General features: G+C 41.4%; 1 protein-coding gene across 2 annotated transcripts in view; it reads right to left on the reverse strand.

Annotated features, from left to right (window-relative positions):
* Window positions 1–25,944, reverse strand: part of LRGUK (leucine rich repeats and guanylate kinase domain containing) — an 84,483-nt gene that overhangs the window by 40,984 nt on the left and 17,555 nt on the right. For both annotated transcript variants that reach the window (XM_075925637.1, XM_075925630.1), the window contains 5 exons: window positions 25,645–25,788; window positions 19,903–19,983; window positions 16,445–16,531; window positions 13,374–13,480; window positions 6,209–6,328 (listed from right to left, as the gene is read on the reverse strand). In XM_075925637.1, the coding sequence (XP_075781752.1) occupies window positions 6,209–6,328; window positions 13,374–13,480; window positions 16,445–16,531; window positions 19,903–19,983; window positions 25,645–25,788 (539 nt within the window). The remainder of the gene's footprint in view (window positions 1–6,208; window positions 6,329–13,373; window positions 13,481–16,444; window positions 16,532–19,902; window positions 19,984–25,644; window positions 25,789–25,944) is intronic.

Genomic DNA, 25,944 nt, shown 5'->3' on the forward strand with positions numbered 1-25,944 from the left:
TCCATAGGATCTCGTTAATGCTATAATAAATCCCAGGATCCATTTAATGAGAAACTTGAGCTTGCTGCTTTTTGATGAGTTTATCAAAGTTTGGTGTAATTGTAATCAGCACAATCTGAAAATCATGTTCAAGATCCAATCTGTTTCTGCTTTTGTTCTTCAATTGAGTCAGGGCAGAGAATCCAGTTTCTCACAAATGCATTAAGATGACAGGCAAAATGACTAATAACATGGCATGCAAGAGCAAGATATTCCAACAACAGCACTACACCAAAACTGGGGAAGGCTCATTCTAGTATATTTTCTCGGCAGACTGCAATTGCAAGATAATTCAACCAGTTTGAGATTCTTTCTCTGAGTTTTCTAACACATCTCCAAATGATCTTGCATCATTCTTCACTAGGGTTGCCAGATGGTTTAACCAAAAATACCAAACACCGCCCCCCGGAAAAAAATTCTGTTGAGGAAAAAAAAAGGGGGAGACCAAACTTGTTGAGCAAAGAAAAAAGGACGCTGGCAGCAGTTATTACACACACACACACACACACACCCACCCACCCCAGCATGGTCCCTTTAAGAAGAGGCTGTTTGCTGGTGGCCATCTTGTTTTTCTCTCCAGCCACAAGAGAGCTCCCCTGCGGAACCAGGTAAGCGGGGGGATGAGAGGTCCGGGGGGCCCAGCGGGGAGTCCAGGCAAAGGAGGGACCCAGGTTGCTGAATATGGGCCAGGTGTTCAGTATTTTCGCCTCCTGGTAGGGAAAAGAAATCAGAAAATAACAGACATTTTAGGTGTCTTGTATTTTCTGAATTTCTTTTTCTTTCTTTCTTTCTTTTTTTTTTTACCAGACAGGAGGCGAAAATACCGGACTGTCCAGGTCAATACAGGACACCTGGCAACCCTATTCTTCACTCTATAGTTGTTTTCCAGTTCTCTGTCAGGAAACGGGCAGTGCACATGTACATCGGCTTTCCCATGCTGACTTTTGCTGGCTGTTCCATGGTAAAGTGTTGTCTCATGTATAAGAACTTAAAAGCGTATTGGAAAGATTCTACTAGCCAGGAAGCACTGAAGAAAATAATCAGTAATCATTTAACTAAATTGCACAAAAGAATCTGCACTTACTTTCCAGATGAACAACTACAGAGTGAAGAATGATACAGGATCCATTTGGAACTGTGTTAGAAACATCAGAGGAAGAATTTCAACTGGTAGAGTTATCTTGCCATCGCAGTCTCAGAGAAAAGATATTAAAATGAGCCTTCCCTGACAAAAATGATTGAAGGTCTAGAAAAATGACCGATGAGGGACAATTGAAAAAAAATTAGATTTGTTCAGTCTGGAGAAGAGAAGATTGAGAGGGGACAGGCTAACAGTTTTCAAGTACCTAAAAGGATGTTAAAGGGAGGAAAGGGAAAAATTGTTCTCCTTAACTTCTGAGGATAAGATGAAGCAACTTGCAAAAAGGGCAGTTTAAGCTGGACATTAGGAAAGACTTTCTGTCAGAGTGGTTAAACACTGCAACAAATTATCCCAGGATGCAATAGAATCTCCATCATTGGAGATTTTTAAAAGCAGACTAAACTAACACTTGTCATGGATAACAGATAATATTTAGTCTTGCCTTGAGCATAGGGGATTGGATAATTGAGGTCCCTTCCAGCCCTACCATTCTATGATTCTTGAAAATCATTTTCCCATATAGCATTATTTGATACATCTGTAGATTCATCTAATTGTAAAGCAAAATGGCCACTTACTGAAAGGTGATCAGTTATTTACAGGTTGATGTTTTCTGAGATATAACAGATTCTTCTCTGTATTGTATCACTAGAGAGAGGGATTGTTTTTATTTTTATGCAGCTGACTCCTCCAACAATTCAGTTAACATGTCATTAGAAGAAGGTAAAATTAACTCCTCCGTGACTGTGAACTTTTTTACATTTCACAATGCAGTGTGCAACAAGGTAAGAGGCACACACAATGCTTGCTCCTAGATAGCAGATACACATTTTCAAATCTTTGCTTTTTCATTTAAAAAAATTTGTCTTTATAGCTAGAGTGATTTGTCTAGGGAAGAATAACAAAACTGATTAAAGGTCTAGGAAAGTGACCAATGAGGGAAGATGGATAAAATTAGATTTATTCAGTCAAATAATAAATGATAACATTTTTCAAGTATGAAAGGTTTTTAAAAGGGAGGAATGAGGAAAAAATATATAACTTCGTTGGTCTTAGGCTTTCATTTGCTAACAGTTCACTGCAGATGACACATTGTGGCCTGTGATCACCATTTCAGTCCTCAATACATGAAAACCCAAATTTTAAGTAAGTAGTGTCGTATATATGATTAATTTTCTTATCAGGTGGTGATGAACTCTTATTATCACTGGTACTTGCAGTTGCAACAGAACAATTTAAAAATGTATCCATTTCTCTGCCTAAAGGCTCACGTTGTGATTAATACACACACTCTTCACTGGAAGTTCCACATCGATCACTTGTTTTCCATAACTCTTCCCACCTTGCATTCAATTGTCTTATTGATGAGGCTATAAATGGGTCACAAAGGTCACTGGCTCCATGATTTTACATTACCTCTGCGACTTCAGCCCTGGGCAACAGGGCTCCAGGCTCCCCTTTCAGGTCTCCAGGCAGCCACAACTCTTTCCTCTGTTCCTACATCCCAGTTTTAGGTCACGATGACCCATGGGTTGAGAAACACAGAACTAGTTCATACCTCCCAGGCAAAAGCAAGATCTTGACCATCCCTGAGAGATGTTTGTCTAGCCTGTACTTAACCTCTAATGAGGGGGATTCTATGAGCTCCTAAATAAAATAAGCTATTCTCTACTTTCATTTTGAAAGTGTTTTCTAATCTAACCTAAATCTCCCTTTGTGAAAATTATGCCCATTATTTCTTGTCCTACACTGAGTGGATATGGAGAACAACTGTCCTCTTTAAAAAGCTCTTTAAAATATTTGAAACTGTTATTAGGTCTCTCCTCAGTCATCTTTCCTTAAGACTAAACATGTCCCAGTTTTTAACTCATGAGTCAGGTTTTCTGAACTTTTCTTCATTTTTGTTTCTTTTCTCCAAACTTTCTCCAATTTGTCCACATCTTTCATAAATTGTGGTGTCTAAAACTGAACAGTTTTCCAGGTGAGGCCTCACCAATGCTGAGCATAGCAGGACAATTACTTCTCTTGTCTTACATACAACACTCCTGTTATTACACCTCTAAATAAATAAATATCAGGGCTGGGGGAGAGATTTATTATTTTTTCCAGTACTGAGATCTTAGATTTAATGTGGAGTAAACTCTTGTCTTTGATACAACTGAGTTATACACTGCTAGGAAATGAAGTTTATAAAGTGGAGGCTGATAGATCCTTAACTGTTGCAGCACTAATATGTGCCACTATTTTATCAATAAACTATGGCAAATGAGAACATTGTGGTGCACATGGACCATATAAAATGTTCACTTCAAAGGCTTGATTTTTCTCAAAGATATTATACACATCCAGCTTTAACAATCATTCTTGAGTAAAAACCAGATGGTCTCAGTGTCCAATTTCATTTTATTTATTTTTTGAAAGAGTTTTACCTGTTACAACTTTTTTAATTGCAAGGCCATGCTCACATTTGAACTGCCAGGTTAGCTTACATGAAATGCATTTTTAATAGTGGAATGTTCGAGATTTAAAACAGTAAGCTATAAAATTGCTAAAATTTCCACTGAATAAAATATGACTTTGCTTTGTAGTTGTAATGTTCTACTCTGTTTAAAATCTCTCTCTCTGTCTCCTTTTTTCTCATACATTAAACTTTTGAGTAATAATACATATAAAAAAACAATGCCTTTGGAAAACAGATAAGAGTTTGAAAAAATTGGGCTAGTATTCAATTAGTTGAAATTTCCAAGCTGGTTCTCAAAACACTTAGTATGCATCACCTTTGTAGAGTCTTGCACGGCTACAGACTTTGTATCCGTGTCTGTATCTGCAAAAATGAGTCACAGATACCTGCATGGTATATAAAGCGGATAGCCACAAATATGATTGGTTCTAGATACAAAAATGAGCTGCGGATATCCGCATCTACATCCGCGGATGCAGATACCTGTGTATATAAAATGGATAACTGAGGATTTGCAGGGCTCTACACATTTGATTTTCTAATGTTGTAACAGCTCTTCTGTCAAAAAATCCTTTGGACTTGCTAGTCATGTGAGTCAATCTAGTATTATAACATATTACAAACACAGAGCACACCATCTGCACATTATAGGACTTAGTTTGAAGGAAGTGCCTATGATATTGTACCACTGATACTCAATTTAGGATTGTATGGTGTTGGGCATCCAAAGAACTAATGTCACTTCTACATTGTCAGCTATTATATATGCACGTAGAGCTCTATTCGCATGACATATTACATTAGTACTCTGCAGCCACCATTGTGTTAGGTACTGTAAGTATACACAGCAATAGACAGCCCCTGCCATAGTAAAAGACAATCTAAAATAAGACTAAATGCAATAAGTGAGTATAGCAAACGGAGAGAATCGGAGGACAGATGAGTGCCGATAACACATGGCTGCACAAATTACTGCAATATGTACGATATATAGCACTATCTTTGAAATGTTTAAGTTACAGCTGGCGAAGAAGGAAGGATGCCCATTTGCTTTGTCAGAATTAGCTGCAAAAGGTATATTACACTGGTTCAGCTACCTTGAAGTTTAGGCTTGACAATTGGTGAAGAATGGAGGGTTCCTACTTTGTGGGCATTAGCCAGAGAAAGTGTACTGCAATAGTTCAGTCACAATACGGGCATTCTATTTGTGTCTGGATGCAATAGGTAAATGCACCATACAGTGCACCTAACACTTTTATAGTGGGGTGTAGCAGATTGATAATTTCTTGAATTCAGTTAAACAAAGAATTAATTTTAACATCTTTTGAGTTCATTGTATTAAAATGTAATTGTGTATATCTTATCGTAGAATTGTATGTATTTCCCTGGGAAATGTAAATATGAGAAGAGCAGGGGATGATTAGGCAAATTCACTGAGATTGTAACGTTCTCCCCCTACCCCACTCCGGCCAAGTATACATATACTAGTTCCAACTGGACTGTCCAGGGGCCAAAAGAAAAGGAAAGCATTTTTGGATAAATAGGGGGGTCTTTAACTGAGTCATGGTCTTCTTCCTGATCCAGCAAATGGACAGGACTCCTTGTCCACCTCAGGATAGGGATTGAGGGACTGGGCCCACCAGAAGCCAAGTTAGGGTTGGAGGTTACGCTGGCAAACTTTTGGGATACATGTACGTTTCTTTTATTGCTTTAAGTATCAGAGGGGTAGCCGTATTAGTCTGAATCTGCAAAAGCGACGAGGAGTCCTGTGGCACCTTATAGACTAACTGAAGTGTAGGAGCATAAGCTTTCGTGGGCAAAGATCCACTTCGTCAGATGCAGACCTGCATCTGACGAAGTGGGTCTTTGCCCACGAAAGCTTATGCTCCTACACTTCAGTTAGTCTATAAGGTGCCACAGGACTCCTCGTCGCTTTATTGCTTTAGTTAGTACATTTCTTCTTTAATGCTTTGTATATTCAGAATAAAGCAGGCTTTCCTAGGAAGTGCTGTGTGGCATCTTATATCTGTTGACAATCACTCTATCTCTGAAGAGAAAGCAAGCAGGCATCCTTGGGCAACGGGTGTGTTGAGAAATACACAGTGAAGGTTGGGAACATCCAGCTCTGAAGGGGGAGAGACGTGGGCCTCCATCCAGAAAGGCAGTAGGCGGGGGAGCTAGAATCCAAGAGTAGGTGTCCTTGCTGAACCCCTCAGGGGACCTACAGGTGCAGTTGGCCTGAACTGTGACACTGGGCACATTAACATGAATTAAAGAAAAAGTGGCAATGAATGGGTGGATGGACAGACAGATCAAAGGAACAGTAAAAAGGCATCTTTTTTGCTTTACAGTTCACCTTTAAAGGAATCTTGATACCTGAAACAGTATATTAAAAAATACGGAGATATTATATGACGACTTTGGACAGCCTAGATCTAGTAGGAGACACAATGCCATGAGATGACCATTTATCAAGTCTTCTGCAATATTTACCTTTTAAAAAAATAAGCAACAATTTGAACCTTGACAACACTCCGTGGGGTCTTAAACAGATGGAGTAAATTTACCTGTATCTGAAGAAATTGTTGAACTGTCTGCAAATTCTGTGAGAAAGTTCCCGCTTTCCACAGGACAAGGGGCCAACTAATATTAACATGGGGTAGGGAGCATCGAGACTAGGCAAAGTGCTGCAGGGAGAAAAAAACAAACAAGACACTGTTACACTTCTTACAATGGACACTTGTACTGACATTGTATAAGGTCTCTGGGAACTGCATATTATCAAGGGAACTGATATAACCTAATCTATCGGGGGGGACCTAACTGGCTACAAGATTCAGCTTGATACATTTATGCAGGGGACAGCATGATGAGTCTATATTCAATGGCTTGTAGCTGATCTATGACTGCTAGCAACAAATATCTCCAATGGCCAGTGATGGGACACTAGATTGGGTGGCCTCCCAGTTACTATAAAGAATTTGTTCCCAGGTGCCTGGCTGATGAGTCTTGCCCATGTGCTCAGGGTCAATGAGTGGCTGGTCTCACAGCTCATGCTTCACCCTGCACAGCTCCCCCCCCCCACATTTGTGTGGTTCCTCTCAAGCCCAGTCCCTTGTACTCCCGCCAGTCTGGGGCCACAGACTGCCCGCCTTCCTGGCTTACCAGAGTTGGCAGGCTATGGCCACATACTTCCCACCTTCCTCATACTCCAGGGCTGGGGGCACAGCTGGGGCCATGTGCCCCCTGCCTTCCCCATGCTTCAGAGCAGGGGAGGGTGCGGTCACACACCGCCTGCCATCCACATGCTTCTCAGCCGTTGGGGGGGGTGCTAACCTGGGATGGGGCCCAGGGTCAGTGGCCACACTGGGGAGGGGTGTCTGGGCTCTGATGGGTGGTGGAGGAAGGGGCGTGGCTTCAGATGGAAGGGGCGGAGCTAGGGCTTGCCTCCTCTAGCCAGGGTTTCACCCCCCTCCCCACATCAGAGTCTAAGTGATTGCCATATTCGGGATCAAGATGGAATTTTCCCCTGAGGCAGATTGCTAGAGACCCTGAGCATTTTTCTCCTTCTGTAGCATGGGTCACTTGCAGGTTTAAATTAATGCAAGTGGCAGATTCTCTGTTACATGAAGCCTTTAAACCATGATGTGAGGACTTCAGTAACTCAGCCAGAGGTTAGGCGTCTACTACAGGTGTGGATGAGTGAGGTTCTATGGCCTGCAATGTGCAGGAGCTCAAACTAGATGATCATGATGGTTCCCTCACCTTAAAATCTGAGTCTTCACTATTCATGTCATTTGCCACACAGATGAAGAAAGTAATGGAAAATCAAGCGTGATTGAAACATGAAAAGGAAGTAAATATTTCATTAAAAAATCCCACAGCACTTTTTGCAACGTTAAACCTGGTGCATCCTATTCCGATTGGAATTTAGGTTGACCGTCTTTTCTGAAATCCCCTCTGCAGTTAACAGTGTTGCTGTGGACTGTTGATGAGTTGCCCAGGCACTCCACCTCACACATGGCAACATTTCAAAGTTGGTATGATGGGCCCGGACCATATTTAGTATCAGTACTGACGCTCTTTATAGCTCTCATAAAAGGGATCTCATTGACTTGAAAAGGTTTGCGGGATCAAGGTGATAGTTTGTAAAGTGCTCCACAAATGGGATGAGAGACGCTAAGGATTATGGGCCCAACCTCATGGACCTTAATTCCCATTGACCCAATTCACACATGGCAACATTTCTAAGTTGGTATGAGTGAACCCAGACCACATTTAGGATCAATACTGTCAGCCTTTATAGCTCTCGTGAAAGGAATCTCATTGACTTGAAAGGTTTGCGGTATCAAGATGATAGTTTGTAAAGTGCTCTACAAATGGCATGAGAGATGCTAAGGATTATGGGCCCAACCTCGTGGGCCTTAATTCCCATTGACCCAAGCACCCTGCAGGATTGGGGTTTGCAGAAACACAGAGGCCTAACCTTAGGTGCTCAGTTTTACAAAGCCTTAGCCTCAATCCATATTAAGTAGCTGGATTTTCAGAAGTGTTGAGCATCCAACAATTCCCTTTAAAGTCATTGGGCATTTGTGGGTGTTTTAAAAGTCAAGCCTCTTACTTAGGTGCCCACATATGGCATGTAAATTTAGACATTTGTGTTTGAAAATTGCTGCCAGAGATGTTAATATGTGACAAACACCAGCTAAAATCTTTTTTTAAACCCTCAATAAGTTTTCTTAAAACAAAATCTAGGTTCCAAACTTCAGAATAATGTGATTTAAAATAGCTGAGTATAAATGCCTGAAAATAGAGTGCATAATGGAAACAGCCACAGAAGTACATGACTAATCTATCTGAAATAATGTTAGCTGTTGAGCATAAGTGAAGGGGAAAAAATTAGGTAATTCAGAGTAATGGCCTCTCTCCTGCACCAGCTCACACCAGCAAAACAGCTCTATCCGTTTCAGTACTGACATAATACCATTCTCTCTTTGTGCCTTTGACGCACATTAATGAATTGCTTCATCACAACACTCGGTGAGGAAGGAAGGTACTATCCTCCTTTACAGATAAGAAACAGACACACCGAGTAGATTAAGTGACTTACCCAAGGTCACAGAGAAATTTTGTGGCTAAACTCAGATCTGAACCTAGGTCACTTTGAGTGTGTCTACACGGCAAAGTTATTTTGGAATAACAGCCGTTATTACGAAATAACTAGGCGAGCGTCTATACAGCAATAGCGTTATTTCAAAATAATTTTGAAATAACAGGAGGCTTATTCTGACTTCTGTAAACCTCATTCTACTACGAATAATGCCTATTTCAGAATAGGGGCTGTGTAGACGCTCCACTTCTGCTATTTTGAAATAGCCCCTCACCAGGGCCATTCTAACTTATTCCTCCCCAGTGCCTCCTGGGGCTCTAAATCAAAATAGCACGTCTACATTAGGGAAGCCTGCCTGAGACTAATTTTGAGGCTTCCCTGCAGTGTAGTCTGTGCTATTTTGAAATAAGCTATTTCAGAGTAACTATTCCAGAATAGCTTATTCTGAAACAAATGTGCAGTGTAGACATAGCCTTTGAGTCCCAGCCTAATGCCCTGGTCTCTAGATCAGTGTTTCTGAACAACTAGTCTGTGGACTGGCACCACTTTCTAAGAGCGGGGCAGGGGGGATAGCTCAGTGGTTTGAGCACTGGCCTACTAAACCCAGGATGGTGAGTTCCATCCAGGGAGGGGGGGGACCAGTTCCATCCCTGGGGTGGGGGGGGACCCATTTAGGGATCCAGGGCAGAACTGTGAGGGATAAGGGACTGGACTCAATGACCTCTCAAGGTCCCTTCCAGCTCTATGAGATAGATAGGACCAGTTTCTTATGGCTTATGTTTTAGGCTTTCATCTGACTACACCTGATATCCAAAAGGTTGGGAGACACTGCTCTAGACTAGCTTTACACCCTTGCGTTAGGATGGCAATAGAATCTCTTAGTAGAAGAAGAGATTATTCATCTTGTGCAGTAACTGGGGTTCTTCAAGAGGTGTGTTCATATGGGTGCTCCACTTTAGGTACACATGTGCACAGCAAACTGCCTTCAGTTTTTTCTTCACTGCAAAGTCCCACAAGGGAGACTTTGAAACTAAGGGGAAGGAGGGCAGATATGGGAGGGGGTAGTGTAGACATACCCTGATAGCTTTCTTTGATAGGATAACAAGTCTTATGGATAAGGAGATATTTAAGAGCAGATTGGATAGACATCCATCAGGGATGAGCTAGACCATGCTTGGTCTGCCGTGAAGGCAGGGGACTGGACTTGATGACCGCTCAAGATCCCTTCCAGTTCTAGTATTCTATGTCCCCCAATGCCAAAGATCCCCTGGCAACCAGGGTAGTAGGAATCTAACCCCTAAGGTAGATAGATGGGGTATAGTAGTTTCAGTCCTTGAAGCTCCAGGAAGCTAAAATCCAGAGGTAGACAGGGCAGTATATAGGGGATTCTCAAAGCCCTGATCCAAAGCTGTTTTTAAGGCTTGCACCTTCATAAAAAGCCTGAATTTCTTCTCCCTGTTCTTAAGATATCTGCTTTGAGTTGAAGTGCAGATCTTACATTTCGAGGGAATACAAATGTCCTGCTAACACTTGAGTGACCAGCAGCCAGAATAGACACCTGACAGGAAAGGCAACATTTAAACCTGGGGATGCAGGCATACCCCAGAAATAGGGTCCAGACTAACCCCACTAAATGAGGAAAACAAAGCAAAGGGAAACTCTCCAAATATAGATGATTTACAATTATAACTAACGATTCTAGCTTCGGGGGGTAGCAGAGTTAGTCTGTACAGAAAAAACAACAAATGGTCTGGGAGCACTTTAACAAAACATGTAGATGGTATCATGAGTTTTCGTGGGCACAGCCCTCTTCTTCAGTGCCCACGAAAGCTCATGATACCATCTACACGTTTTGTTAGTCTATAAAGTGCTACCAGATCATTTGTTGTTTTAACTATTCTAAAGTATTAGTAGAAGGAGTCACACTAGAGATTCAGTCTCAGGCTGAAGGTGGTTGAGAAGGAACTGAGGATGGTTTGCCCACACAGCTCTATATAGTGAAGGGCATGAGGATGTGTAGGACATAGCCACCAAAAATCTCTGATCAATGGCATAAGGTGCCTGAGCACCTGAAGTGGAACATCCTTAGGGACATTGTCCAGGATAAAAACTAATAAACACATTTACATAACTGCCTCAAAAACAATCTTTACAGAATCCAATGAAAGATTTCAAATGTCAATGTGGTGATAATATGCAAAATTATCCCCCCTATATATTCTACATCAAAAAGTTGCTATTGTGGTGCATTCAAGTCAAGAAATTCCCCTTCCTTCAATGTTACTCCATGTCATGTTGCCTTCCCCTTTCTGCCATTCACTGTCAGGAAGGGACCGGTTCAACCCAGAACCACATTCAAAGTAATACACAAGTCTCTAAAGGTGCATCTACACAGCTCCGTAACTCAAATACGATATGCAACGCAAATTGCATATCTTATTTGGATGTTATTTCGAAATAGCTTCTTTCATCATTTGGCACAGTCTACACAGTGCCAAATTGCTAAATTAAACGTTACTCTGAAATGTCCTATACTCCTCAGAGAGCCTGAAATAACGGGCTTGCTGTGAAGACACAGGATAGCTATTTTGGGATCCTCTACTATCCCGAAACAGAGTTGCAGCCTAGACGTAGCCTAAGATTCATAGATGTTAAGGTCCAAAGGGACCACTGTGGTCATTTAGTTTGATCTCCTGTATGACACAGGCCATAGGACTTCAAGTCTAATACTTATGGCTAAGCCAGAACAGATCTTTGGAAAAAATCCAATCTTGATTTAAAACATTTCAGAAACAGAAAATCTACCACAACCCTTGGTAAGTTGTTTGGATGGTTAATTACTTTCACTGTTAAAAAAGCTCTGTGCCTTATTTCTAGTTTTAATATCTTTAGCTTCAACTTCCAGCTTTCATACCTAACAGCACTGTATGACAGCATTTCTTTTTCCCATGTACTTATAGACTGTAATTTAGCTTTTATTTGTATCAAAGTTATGGAAAACATCACGTATTATATTATTTAAATAACAGACTGTTCTATAATTGAAGACAGTATTATACTGCCTGTGCAGAAAGGGCATTGTACAATGTTAATGTTAATGTTGACATTTCCTGGTTGTTGAATGTACAACTATTCAACTTTACAGTTCTTTACATAGTTTTTAATCGAATTTATTAATAATATGGTAAATAAAAATGTCCCACATGTGATCAAAGGAGATTAATGCAAATGAACTATAAAAATGTGGCTACAAGGAGCATTTTCTAATTTAGAAAATTAGAAAAAAAATCATCATTAGGAAGATTTCACTAATGAGTGCCTTGTGTGCTTTTCCAGCTGAGTAGTGGCAGGCACTCAAAGTTTAATTAACATTATTGGTTGCTACCTTAAGTGCCAGACCATATGTTTACCTGTTTGTTTATACAGTACTTCTCACTGAATACAGAGGTTTACAGATATGTATGTCTCCAGCCCCGAACTCACACACACACCCATAAAGAAATACCTGAATTGGGCCTATGTCTGTGCTAGAAGGGATGCCAAGCATGAATGCCTTCTGGCAAAGCAACTGTGCTACTCAAGAAATACTCAATTACAGCCCAATCCTACAAGACGCTAACTGTGTTTTGCAGGCTGCTGGGCCCCTTAAGATGATGCTCAGCATCTTTCAGGATTAGGGTCATAGAGAGGAAACCATTCTAATTGCAGGAATCACAATGCGAATCTTCAAAAAATGTACATTTCAGGATTACTGACCTAAGTCAGAGTGTCCAGTTATGTGTTAGGTGCTCAAATTGGCATTGAGGTGCTACAGTAGGCTTTGGGGGACTTAAGTGATTATTTGAATGCCTTAATCTTGACCTTAATAATAAAACTGTGCATCACTACAGCATCTTTCATGTGAGTATTTCAAAGCACTTTAAAACATTCATGATTTAAACCCAATATTCCTGGGAGGCAGATGAATAATAGCCCCATTTTATAGAAGGGAAATGAAGCAGAGAGGGGTCACACAGCAAGACAGCAGCAATGTGGGGAATAGGACTGCGATCTGACTCCCAGTTCTGTGGTTTAACCAGTAGTCAGCACCTGTCCCTTCCAAATGCAGAACTGGCCAGAATTCCTAATTGCAAGCTTAAACATTTGGCTCTGGGCATGTAAATTGTGCTCTGAGTTGCAAAGTAAAGCCATTTTGCTCACAATGGGATGCCAACAGTGTGAAGAGAAGGAACAAATAGAGTAGAAAGAAGATACATTTTAGAGCTGTCTTCTCCCTCTAGAGATTTTTAAATTGCCATTGGGTATTGATAGAGTTTTTGCATCCTTCATTTATGGTGCAAATGGCCATCTGCTTCAACAGATTGTTTAAAAGACACAGAGCTGTGGGCAATCTGTCTCAGAGCTTCAAGGTGAACAACTAACTTCATTTCATAATCAATTCAGCGAAGCAAGATAGGCCTAATTTCCAGGCTGACAGCAGCAGACTGCAGAATGCCTTCGCTTTGTTAGACTGATTTAAAGGTGGAAGAGGAACAAAGAAATGACCCACTAAATAGAACAGCATGTTCTGCTTTACCTGAGTGCCACCTACAGGACCAGATGTGAACTGAAGATAAGATTACCTGTCAAAAATCCTCTGTGGCTGAATCATGCTATACATAATATGGGTCATGTGATCTTTAGCAGCAACTACTTCTGGAGGAGGATCATACTTATTCACAGCAGCAACCTGTTCCCAGAGTTAGAGGCACAGAAAAGGAAAAGTTAAGTTCTTATTCTTACCTGCAATACCCTGAATAGACTAGTATGAATAATGATGGCTTCATATATATATATATAATGGGAAATCCTTGTATCTGTGATTGTTAGACTATATAAAGGATTTTGTGAAATTTACAATGAGCTCAACAGAGAAATGGAAAGCATCCAAAACTAACTCACTATCTCTCAATTTCTTCTATCTTTTCTTGGCTGGAGGGATAAGGCTAAGGGAAGCAGGTCACCTCATAGAGTACACACTTTCTTTGTTTACATTTTCATTATTCATTACTTTTTCTGTTCTTAGTGCTGGTGAAAAATGCCAGACTGAAAGTCACAGAGACAGAAATCCTTCCTGTATTCCCCAGGAAAGCAAAGCTTGGGTATTAGCAATGCAAGCTTCTTCCAAAATGGTCCTGAAAGCGTACTTCAGCTTTGATCAAGGAGGGAGTAGGAAGTTCAGTTTCCAAGTCCACCCCATTCTTGGTCCATTCTGCTGAAATGTCCAGTCATGTTACTGATCAATGGACTTTTTATGTATACTGTAGTCCATTTGGAATAGCTCGTTTCATACAGCCACCAAAACACAGCTATCTGATGTTAGCCCTTTTCGCTACTCCCTCCAAGGCACATTTAAATCAGTGATTTGGCCCTGTCTACACTAACTGGGGAATCATATTGGAAACAAGGTTGGAGTGCATAAGCTAAGGATCATTTTTAAAGGAAATTTTCCTGCCAAGACTCCAACCTAGGCTAAGAGATTGTTAATCCTGCTGATTCAAATACGGTTTTGGCCCATGCCTTCTTGTCCCTTATACGCAGATAAGTTTAAACACTATTTCTAAATACAGCTCCACTGTAAGTACAAAAGGAACCCTACAAGTGAAACATTCTACACAGTACCATAACCAACTAATCCTTCCAGTTATTTCTTTCTTCTCTTTTAAAATAATATCCTAATAAAAACAGCTAAAAGAATTACTTTTACTTTATAGCTTTCAGACTGTTCACTTTGCAGTACAAGTTATCTTAAGAAAATTATAGCAGTAATGTGGTGATTACAATGTCAAAGCACTTTACAAATACTTGTTTAGATTCATTAATTAATAACTAGGGACTGCCTCTGACTGGGACTATTTACTTTTTCATTAAGAAATATAGTCTTAAAATGTGGATATTGATAAAATAGAATTGCTTTTGACAATGCAACACATGTATCATCATATGTTAAGAATATTCAAAGCAAAACTGAACGGTACTGAACCTATATAATTAGAAATATACTTAAAGCAATAGGAAGACCAAGAACAGGGTAGGCCATTTGTTCAATGAAGAAGGAGAAACAATAACAGAAAACCTGAAAAAAGCAGAGGTTCTTAAAAACTTCTTTGTTTAGATTTTCACCAAGAAGGTTGGTGGTGACTGGATGCCTAACATTGTGAATGCTAGTGGAAATGGGGTAAGTTTAGAAGTTAAAAATTACATAGAGAACTTAGATGTCTGCAAGTCACCAGGGCCTGATGAAATGCATCCTAGAATATTCAAGGAGCTGATAGAGAAGGTATCTGAGCCATTAGCTATTATCTTTGAAAAATCATGGATGTCAGGAGAGATTCCAGAAGACTGGAAAAGAGCAAATATAGTACCCATCTATAAAAAGGGAAATAAGAACAACCCAGGAAACTACAGACCAGTCAGCTTAACTTCTGTACCAGGAAAGATAATGAGGGCAAATAATACTCAGAGAGTAGTTATTAATGGTTCATAGTCATGCTGAAAGGGCATAACAAGTGGGGCTCCAGAGGGATCTATTTTGGGACTGGTTCTATTCAATACCTTCATCGATGAGTTAGATAATGGCATAGAGAGTACTCTTATTAAGTTTGCAGATGATACCAAGTTGGGAGGGGTTGCAAGAGCTTTGGAGGATAGGATCATAATTCAAAATGATCTGGACAAACTGGGGAAATGATCTGAGGTGAACAGGATGAAGTTTAATAAGGACAAATGCAAAGTACTCCACTTAGGAAGCGACAATCAGTTTCACACATGCAGAATGGGAAGTGACTGTCTAGGAAGGAGTCCTGCAGAAAGGGATCTAGGGGTTATAGTGGACTACAAGCTAAATATGAGTCAACAGTGTGACACTGTTGAAAAAAAAGCAAACATGATTCTGGGATGCATTAACAGGAGTGTTGAGAGCAAGACACGGGAAGTATTTCTCCCACTTTACTCTGCACTGATTAGGTCTTGATTGGAGTTTTGTGTCCAGTTCAGGGCTCCACATTTCAAGAAAGATGTGGAAAAACTGGAGAGGGTCCGGAGTAGAGCAACAAAAATTATTAAAGGTCTAGAAAACACGAGCTATGAGGGAAAATTGAAAGAACTGGGTTTGTTTAGTTTGGAAAATAGAAGACTAAGAGGGAGCATGATAGCAGTTTTCAAGTATCTGAAAGGATGTTATAATAAGGAGGGAGAAAAATTATTCTCTTTGATCTCTGATGATACAACAAGAAGCACGGGGCTTAAATGTCAGCAAGGGAGGTTTAGGTTGGACATTGGGAAAAACATCCTGTCAGGTTGGTTAAACATTGGGATAAATTGCTTAGGGAGTTGTGGAATCTCCATCATTGGAGATACTTAAGAGCATGTTAAATAGACATCTATCAGAGATGATCTAGATGGTGCTTGGTCCTGCCATGAGGGCAGAGGACTGGACTTGATGACCTCTTCAGGTCCTTTCCAGTTCCAGAGTTCTATGATTCTTTTGGCCGTAGAGTGCGGCAAATTCTTTTCCCTCTCACATGAAGCAATCTTTTATCAGCACATAAATATTTATGAAAATAACTCGTATTTAACACCTTAGCCCAGAAGGAGAAAAGATTATTTAGCAAAATTACAGAACTATATGGTGTTTCCAATAGTTTTCATATACCTTTTCTTCCGCTTTAATCTTCCTGTGATCCAGTTCAGTTAGCCGGAGCAACATGAAAATAACCAAGAGCCAATATTCTGTTTGTTCCTGTAGTAGAAATAAGAGAAACATTCATCTGTTTTCACTTTCACATATATACATTTTTAAATTCAAATTTGCAAATAATATCTCAAAGAACATCTTATAATATGTTATAATGTATGATGTCTTTCACCACAATAGATCTCTATGAGTTGTATAATCTAATCACTTCCCCCATCAATAAAATGCAGCCACCTCAGGAATGAAACCAGAGAGTGGTTAAACAGTTTGAAACAATAACATGTCAAAATTTAGAACAGGAACTGAAGAATAATAAATATCCAACTGAAAATGTACAGGGAACAAAGCTGGACTGAAAGTAATTACCCATATGAGAATTAGATGATAACCCCTGGTAATGCCACTAGTCTTGCAAGAAGTGTTATGGGAACTTTTCTTTAAAGTCAGTGTATAAATATAATCACTATGTATGCTTGTAAATCACAGAAATGTCTGATACATTATAACATAGAATAATTAACAATTAAATAGGAACCTGACATCTTGACAACCTGCTAAAATATATTAATTCTGAGAAAAGTCAGGTCCTATTAAACCATTGAAATTCAAAGACAGTCTCAAAGCTGTTTTAAGATAATTGTTGTTTATTTTTCCCCAAGTAACTGAAAACCCTGTAAATTAACTGGAAAAAACCAGACATATATGTATGCATGCAGGTGCACACACTTTAATGGGGTAAATTTCTGCTCTCAGCTTTGTCAACAGTGACATAAACGGGCCATTTGCTATGGAACAAGGGGTGCAACTGGCCCTTTGACCTTGGTATGATGCCCCAAACTGTTCATAGGTCCCTCTGCTCCACTCTCCCGCTCACCTCTGCAATGCTGCAGGATAGACTATAATCACAGATAATGTTGTGTGTGTGTTGCTCATCCCCCACCACTCCAGAATTCTTCTGAAATGATGCAGAGAGCTGCAAGGTCAGGAAGAGGTGGTGTATTTCAAACATTTCTTTATGTTCATTTCACTGCATACAATAGACTAGTCTCAAGAAACCCACTACAGAAATCAACTGAGTTATCTTAAAACAAGAAGGAGAAGTTAAACTGTTAATATTTCTTCTCCAGACATTGGAAATCGCTGCAAATTTTAAAGAGGATCTAAAATCATCAAAGCAGGATGCAAGGACCTTTAATTACCAGCACTATCCGGGACAAGTTATAAATACATGGTGTACAAAGTCAGTACATAAGATTTTACCCTGCTTTAAAGGTTTTTGTCATTGATAAATGGGCTGTTTTAGTTCATTAATCAGGGAAGATTGTAGGGTCCTTGAATGAGAAACGAGTCTCAAAGAAAGCAAGTCCATTCCAAAGACAGACAAGGTGGTTGAAGTAATATCTTTTATTGGACCAGCTTCTACTAGTGAGAGAGGCAAGCTTTCAAATTTACACAAAAAAAGCTCTGGGTAAGCTAAAAAGTTTCTCTCTCTCCAACAGAAGTTCGTCCAGTAAAGATATTCCTTCACTTACCTTATCTCTCTAATATCCTGGGATGGACACAGCTACCATTACAATTCCAAGGAGAGGCAGTTTTAAAAGTTCTCTCAGGAATCAGTACAATTTAAGGTTGCCAACCCTCCTGGTTTTGCCAGCTATCTCCCAGAGTTGGGCTTGATCTCTCAGAGACTCCTGACACCAAATGGGAAGATCGACCACTAACAGTCTAGCAGTACAGTGGGGCAAAGGCAGGCCCCCTGCTGCCCTGCCTGGCCCTGCTTCCAGAAGTGAAGCCACCAGAACATCCCTCCCTGCAGTATCTAGGTTGGGGGTGGAGGTTTCTGCACATTGCCTCCCACCCTGAGCTAGAACTCTGCTGCTACCATTGGTCAGGAAGTGTGGCCAATGGGAACTGCTGGGGAGGTGACTGCAGGCAGGGACAGCAAACGGCCCCTGACCCCACCTCCTAGAGGCCACAGGGACATGCTGTTCGCATCTGGGAAAGGCATGGGACCAGGGCAGACAGAGATCCTGCCTTAGCCTGCTGCACCATCAACCTGGCCTTGGAGCTGCCTGAGGTAAGTGCCACCACCTGGCTGGAGCCTACACCCCTATCCCTTTCCCCAACCTTAAGCTGCCTTCCCATATTCAAACTCCCTCCCAAAGCCCACGCTCCATCCTGCACCCCTACCAGCTGCTCCATGCTCATCCCAGTGCCCCCTCCCACACTCCAAACCCCCCAGCCCAGAGAAAATACCCTATCACTCACCCCAACTCTTGCCCCATTCCGGTGAAAATGAATGAGTGTGGGGGATAGTGAGCAATGGAGGGAGGAGAGATGGAATGAGTGGGGGGTCCTGGGAGAAGGGGTGGAGTAGGGTGGGAGCTCAGGAAAGGGGTGGGGCAAGGGTGCTTGGTTTAGGGATGTAAAATCCCATTTAATCAGTTAACTAGTTAAATGTTTAACCACTTCACTGCTTAAATGGAGGAAGGAGGGGGCCACTCCAGCTGAGCCGGCTGGAGTGGCTCCCCCGCCCACAGCATGGCATGATGCGCTTAGGCCCCCCGCCATGGGTGGGAGCTGCACTGGCTGGATTGGAGTATCCCGTCCCACGATACGGTGGGCTGCTCCAGCCAGGCCAGGCCTGCTACAGGTGGGGGCTGTTCCAGCCAGGTGGAGCCCACCATGGTTAACCATTCACATCCTTAGTTTGGGTTTGTGTGACTGGACAGTTTGCAACTCTAATCCAGCTGTCGTTGAAGTTAATAGGATCCTTTCCATGGACTTCAGTGGAAACAAAATAAGGCCCCCAAAACTTTTAAAAATTGTAGAGGGGTACCCCAGCATCTATTCTGTCCGAACATCTCTCTCACACTTCAACACAGGATGAACTTTCACTGCAAGTACACTTTCAGTTACCTGTTCACATGGGGGGCTGATGACCCGGTTCTTGGAGACTAGCCCTCGTCCCCTGCTCCTCCCACCCTCGCAGGAGCCCAGAGCACTCCTACTGCCGAGCAGCTGGGGGGTGAAGCTGCAGTGCAAGGCAACCAGCCCTCGACCCTCGTGCTCTGGGTAGTGCGGCCTCAGTGGTTCCAGGCCCCATGGACCAGGTGGTATGATTGCAACACCGTCAGCCACTCTGCAACAGGCAGCAGCCCCAGAATGCAAAACAGCATGACTGTAGCACGCCCTAGGAGCCAGAAAATGTAGTCCAAATGCCCAGCGGCTAGCACATCCCAGCACCAGCCTTCCTAAGTCTCTGTAGAAGGCCCACCAGCCAGCCTGGCCCAGCCATGACAGAACGCTGGAAAGTGTACAAAGGCCTGGCCTGGGGAAGGAGCACGGGTGGGACCACACTAGGTGCTTTGGGGTTGACGATACCTGCTGGCTATATCTGTTCACCTCTTTCTTACCTGTACTGGGTTCCTTAAGAGATTGAGCACCCGAAGAAGAGGCAGATCTTCAATATATTCCATCTCACCCAATTCAGAAATCTAGTTATTCACAAAATAAAAAGGTATCAGCAAAAAGCCACACTGGATAAGATAACTGTGGGGAGAAAGACTCTCAGTGCTAAACTGTAAAATGTGGGCACAAAAACTCCACAACACCTGCGAAAAGTATGCACGCATCCACGGCATACAAAAAGACTTCTTGGCACACAACTTAGGCAGCATGCCTGGGTAACTTGCTTAGGCAGGACTAGATGGTTATTTGAAAAGATATGGCTCTTTCCAACCCTTTGCATAATATCTTGCCACACCTGAGTGCCTATTTTTTTTTACATAGACACTCAACCCTTAGGCAATAGACTAAGAACCACCAACACATTTCATGCAAGCCACTAAACAACTGCTATCACATCGTAGTACGTCTAGCTGAAGTGAACCAGCCGGCAATAAGATGCTCTGAAAGACTGCAGCTGGCAGTCAGGTCCTGTAGGTCCTGTACATTTTTTTCTCCATTTGGTGTCCAAAAGACAGTAACTGGGAAGGCCTCTCTTTAAAGCCCGCATGATTAGCTGTTTTAGAAAGCTAAGGACAATCATAGGACCTGACAATTAAAACATGTCATCACTTACCTCTACATTATGTGTTGAAGAACAACATGAGATCCTAAATGATTCTGAACTGATGCCCTGACGGTGGCTTTATGTATCGAATGATGCCTAGTCAGGAAGTTTCCTCTTCACCATTATCTGCATACGCAAGTTCTTATTTATGCACATAATTATCCCTTTGCTTATGCAATCAAACATGTTGCATTCAAAAGTATGGAGGTTGAAAATCACTGCACATACATTGTGCAGTTAATACCCTTGTGCCCACATTTGAAAAAAATGGATTTGAAATTGTCATTGTGGGAGCCAGCTAATCGAAATCTTTTAAATCAGTCTGCACTGCTTCAAAAATGTTATCTCTGCCCACTTATAAAAGCACCCCTCCAAAAGGAAGTGAAATATTTTAATAGAGGCCTGTGATGAATGGCAGGTTCAGTATGTACCACTTCTGAATGGTGAACAATTTTATTTAATTGTATCATGAATCTACTGTGTGATGGAAACTTAAAAGCATGTGGATCCACTCTGAGTTAACAAGTCTTTGTCATGTCTCTTCCCGACTGAAGACAATGGTGAGTTCACAGAGTGATGGGCTGTTTAAATACCTTGGGTTAGTTAATAGGTTTGCTGTAGATGGGAGAAGATACTTCCCTTCCCCCCACCCCCGATACCTGAAGATGGGGGAGGTTGAGAGCAGTGGAAAATTACCAACTAAAGGCAGAACAAAAGAAGCAAATGACACCCAGCAGGAGTCTATAAAGGGATTCACAGGAGGGAAGGAACGAACAGGGTCCAAGAACCATTTTGCACTAGATTAAGATGGGGAGGCTGATGCAGTGTCAGGATAGGCAAGAGGGCAAAGGACCCTGCCTGCCTGAGAGAACTCAGACGATACCCCAAGAATTCCCAAGTGAAGGTTGGGCTAGTGGGAGACACTGTATCTGATACTGTAGCTAGGGTATTTTACTGTTTTGTGTGATCTGTCCTTAGGATGGTCACTTGCACAGGCCTGGAATACTAGACATTTCAGTACTCCTTACATTTACACACACAGTAAATGCGAGGTCACACCACAAATGGGTGCCATTTTGAACTGCACACTGCTTTGGCCCTGCCAGCATGACCTCACACGCATGTTGTATGTGAGGTCATACTAGCACTCTATTATGGTGCCCCACATCTGATACTAGACAAAACCATGCCCAGTTTTGTCTCAGCACTGGACAAGAGACAAAGATTACAAAAGCAGGCCAGTCTGGTTTGAAAGTGTTTTTACATGATTAAATATAAAGTGAATCAAGGTGAGAGGCTAAACAAGTGAATATGTACCGTTGATTGCTTCACAACTACTGCATGCCCCTGAGTGAGCTACACTATAAACCAGAAACGTCACACCTTTTGGGTGAAGTCTATATTTAAATACGGTGGAGTCTAAAGGGTCAGCACTCTGCCTGGAAGGGGGCACAGTGGATTTCAATTCTCAGAGGAGGGTGCGAGATAGAAGGCCTCTGACCTGAAAATGTGCCTAGGAACCCTGTGATTAGGGTGAAAGCTTGATTTGATTTGAGATCCAATAGTTTCACATATCTCCGGGGATCCAGAGCTCAGAGGCTGCATTCCCTTCCCAGCAAGCCTAGTGGCTGCCCAGAGGGTTAATTCACTAGGATCTTTGACAGATGCATGATAGTTTCTCTCAATACACAATGCAGAGAACACAGATCAGCTGTTTCAGATACTATACACTTTCATGTGCTCAAGCTTTTCTGACATTGAATTCTGGGGAGCAAAGACTCTCAGAAATAACCCACTACAAATAAGTTGCGTGACATAGCTTTGGTCACAAGGTTTTACTGCTGAAATTGTGCTGGATGTTGTTTACTCAATGTTCATCCTCCAATTGTCATACAACTCCTGATATTAGCACATCCTGCACCTCTACTTAGTTTCTGCAACTCCTTTAACGATTCCACCTTGAGATGGTAAAAGTGTCTTGATCTTCCGGAAGAAAAATAAGTATGTGAGTTCACCTGGAAAGGCATCATCTCTGGATGATGGATCACAAAGCTTGTTGTGCTGCACACACATGTACTTCAACATCCATGTTGCTGCAGTAATAAGGTTACTATGTTTTAATTGTGGCAACATTACAAAATCCTGCCATTTTACATAATAAAATTGTGAATTCTCTTTGGCTATGTCTATACTGCCGGTTTTGCCGGAAGGGAATATGCAAAGCAGACGTGGATTAGCATATTTTCATGCCTCATTTGCATATTTTATGCATGCCATTTTTTGCAAGGGGGGGGGGAGTAGTCCAGACGGGGTTTTTTTGTGCAAAAACCCCTCTTTCCACAAGATCAGTAAATCTCCTTTATTGGGGCATGAGGATCTTGCAGGAAAAGGGGTTTTTGTGCAAAAACCAAATGTCCACACTGCTTGTTTTTGCGAAAAAACCCTAGTGCAAAAACTTATCGGCAGAAAATATACAAATGAGATCACGACTCATGCAAATGAGTCCCTCATTAGCATATTTTTTGCTGAGAAAACTCGTAGTGTAGGCATAGTCTCTCTCTGCAGGAGTATTGAGCATCCTCTGAAAAGGAGTAATAGGTGCATCTTTTCCATTATTTTTTCCCATCTATTGTTTTGATGAAGAATTCCAAAATGTTCCAATATGCTGAGGTAACACATGTGCCAAATTAAGATTACAAAGCAGATAATGAGGCACTTGTCTTTAAAAGCAGACACACTGTGCAGCTAACCAAACTAATGTTATATTATTACTCTGAGTTTTGTTGAATAATGAATTCAGTACAGCTGAAAGGGCCCCCAGAACAATATCACCTTTGGCTAGTTATTTTAATCTCTAGATATATGCAATTCATGAAGTGGCAGCTAAAGGTTTCCCCATACTGTCCCATCAATACGTCCTACCCACTGCTGGGATGAAAGGCGTGCTTAGTCTCCATAGCCTCATAGAAAAGGGAAATTCAAAAGATTCCACTAATCTAACCTGCCTACAGTACTACTGCTCTGTTCGACCAGTGACTGCAACACTGGGCATTTCTGCAGGATCCTGGAATGCACTTGTGTCTGAGAAAGTTCCATGTGAAGCTACATGGTGGGACATGGCTTCCCATAAACCAACGATTCCTTTCAAATGTCAAAGCTGCAAGCCCAAATTCCCTCTGTTTCTTCTCTTGTTGGACATTTAGTCCCCTAGATAGGGGCTTTCCCTCTGGAAGTAGATCTTTTACTGTTTCTTGGTTCTGCACCCTAGTGTAATTTTAGAGGGAAAATTACAAACTCTCTATTTGACCCTCATAACCACTAAGATATGTAAGTAAGGGCCACAGATGAGAATGCAGCTTCATTTACTTAGGAATTAAAGTTCAGGGACACAAGAACCGTAAATCCTGCCTCCAAATCATTCATATAGGAGAAGCCATGGACACTTTAACACCTGGTTGCAGACCTTTCTTCCAAAAGTGGGAGAAAATGAAATCCAGTGTGATCATTTCTGATAACAGAGGATCTCTGCACTGCAGTAGTAGGGTACATGGCTTGGAATTTTTAATCAAATACATTGGTTTGAATGCCATTGTCAAGAAAAAAAACATCACCAGCCACCTAGGATATTGAGTTTTTACCAATGATAACATTTCCTTAAAGTTACTCTAGAGAAGAAGATATTGGAAAAGTGGCAATTCATTGCTCATTTTCAGTAACATTTCATTAAGAGAGGACATAAACCAAACACTGATGAGGCAGAATAGCTTCGGCCTGCTACAGGGAACAAAGAGATCTACATGAGACAAATGCTAATGATGGCCATATTTGATTGTAAACACTGATGCGTCTTTAAATATTGACCTGAACATGATGCTATAAAGAGAACCACGATGATTATGTCAACACTTGTAGGGTCTGTTCTGAAAATTGGGAGAATAATCTGAATATTTCAATGTCCAGTTTTTATTGTTGATTTTTATTTGCCTACATTTTAAAATAAAGACTTTGGGGTGGGTTAGGATCATAAACAAAGTCTTGGCTGTGATAGGAGAATGATTCTTCCACTGAGATATGCAGAGCTGTAGCTGGGTTGGTCACAGGATATTAGAGACAAAGTGGGTTAGCTAGTATTTTGTATTGAACTCGCTAACAGAAGACGATATGATAAAATAATCACTTCATCCACTGGGAGTCTTTTCTGAAATTAATGACATTGGTATCTCAGTGATCTGGTGGGTTAATTGACTAACCATTTGACTATAGAGCCCACGGTTCAAATCCATGTTAAGACTACAGACATAAAAGAGTTGGATTGTCTGACCCTGCTCTCCAGTGAGTGTTTATCTGTATAACAAATGTCATCTTACAGTACGCATAATGGATGTTGTCTGAGAAAGGCTCATGAGAAGCTTACATGTTTTAAGGTTCATCATGATCATTCAATCTGATCTGAATGCTGCAGGATTGAGGGATGTTGGCAAGATATGTTGGGGTTTGTGCAGGAGTAGCCAAGGTATGAATAGAGATTATCTGGCACTGCTGGATGGAAGAAGGCAGCACTCAAGAGACACCGACTTCATGATTTCCTCTAGGGGTGCTGGACATCTGCTTCACCCCATGCCCTGTCTCCACTCCAATCCTTCTCCCAAACCTCCAATCTTGTCCCGCTATTTCCCATCCCACCCTTTCCCCAGTACCTCCTGTACATTACTGAATAGCTGATCACAATGTGGGGGGAGGTGCTGGGGTGGGGTGGGGAAGAAGTTGATGGAATTGACACCTACACAGTCATTCCCTGTAATGTGGTCTCACTGTGGCATGAGAATGCTGTCCTCCCTTCATAGTCACGGGCACTAAATGCTCCCTAGGAGTTATCCACAAACCAAAATTAGTCCAAGCAAACAAACAAGAACAGGAAGTAAGGTGTTTCTCAACATAAGTAAAGGGAGCAGAATGAGTCATTAAGTGAAAGCCATTTTTTTCTTGTAGTGTTTTGGGATATTTGGCTGAACTTACGGAAAGTTAAATTTCAGAAAAACACAGTGAAGCTAAAAACAAATCAGATGAGTATGCATGATGTTACCTGATTATTTTCTAGGTTGATTACTTCTAGTAGATCATGCTCCTCCAAACCTTCTAAGCTACTGATTTTATTGCTGGACAAGTCCAAGTTCTGAAGGGCTTTCAGGTCCTCCAAACCAGTTATCTTCTCAATCTGGTTAGCACACTGAAAATCAATCCAAAGTATATAATAAGTCTTCACAAGATTTCAGAGGTAAAAAAAATGTTTCTGATGAGGAACAGCATCCTAGAGTCTAAATGGGTAATTTCTTGATTCACTTTACATACCATTTGGAATCTTAGTAACAGGACAGGTCATTTC

This window comes from Pelodiscus sinensis, chromosome 1 (genome assembly GCF_049634645.1).
Source record: "Pelodiscus sinensis isolate JC-2024 chromosome 1, ASM4963464v1, whole genome shotgun sequence".
NCBI classification, from domain to species: Eukaryota; Metazoa; Chordata; order Testudines; family Trionychidae; genus Pelodiscus; species Pelodiscus sinensis.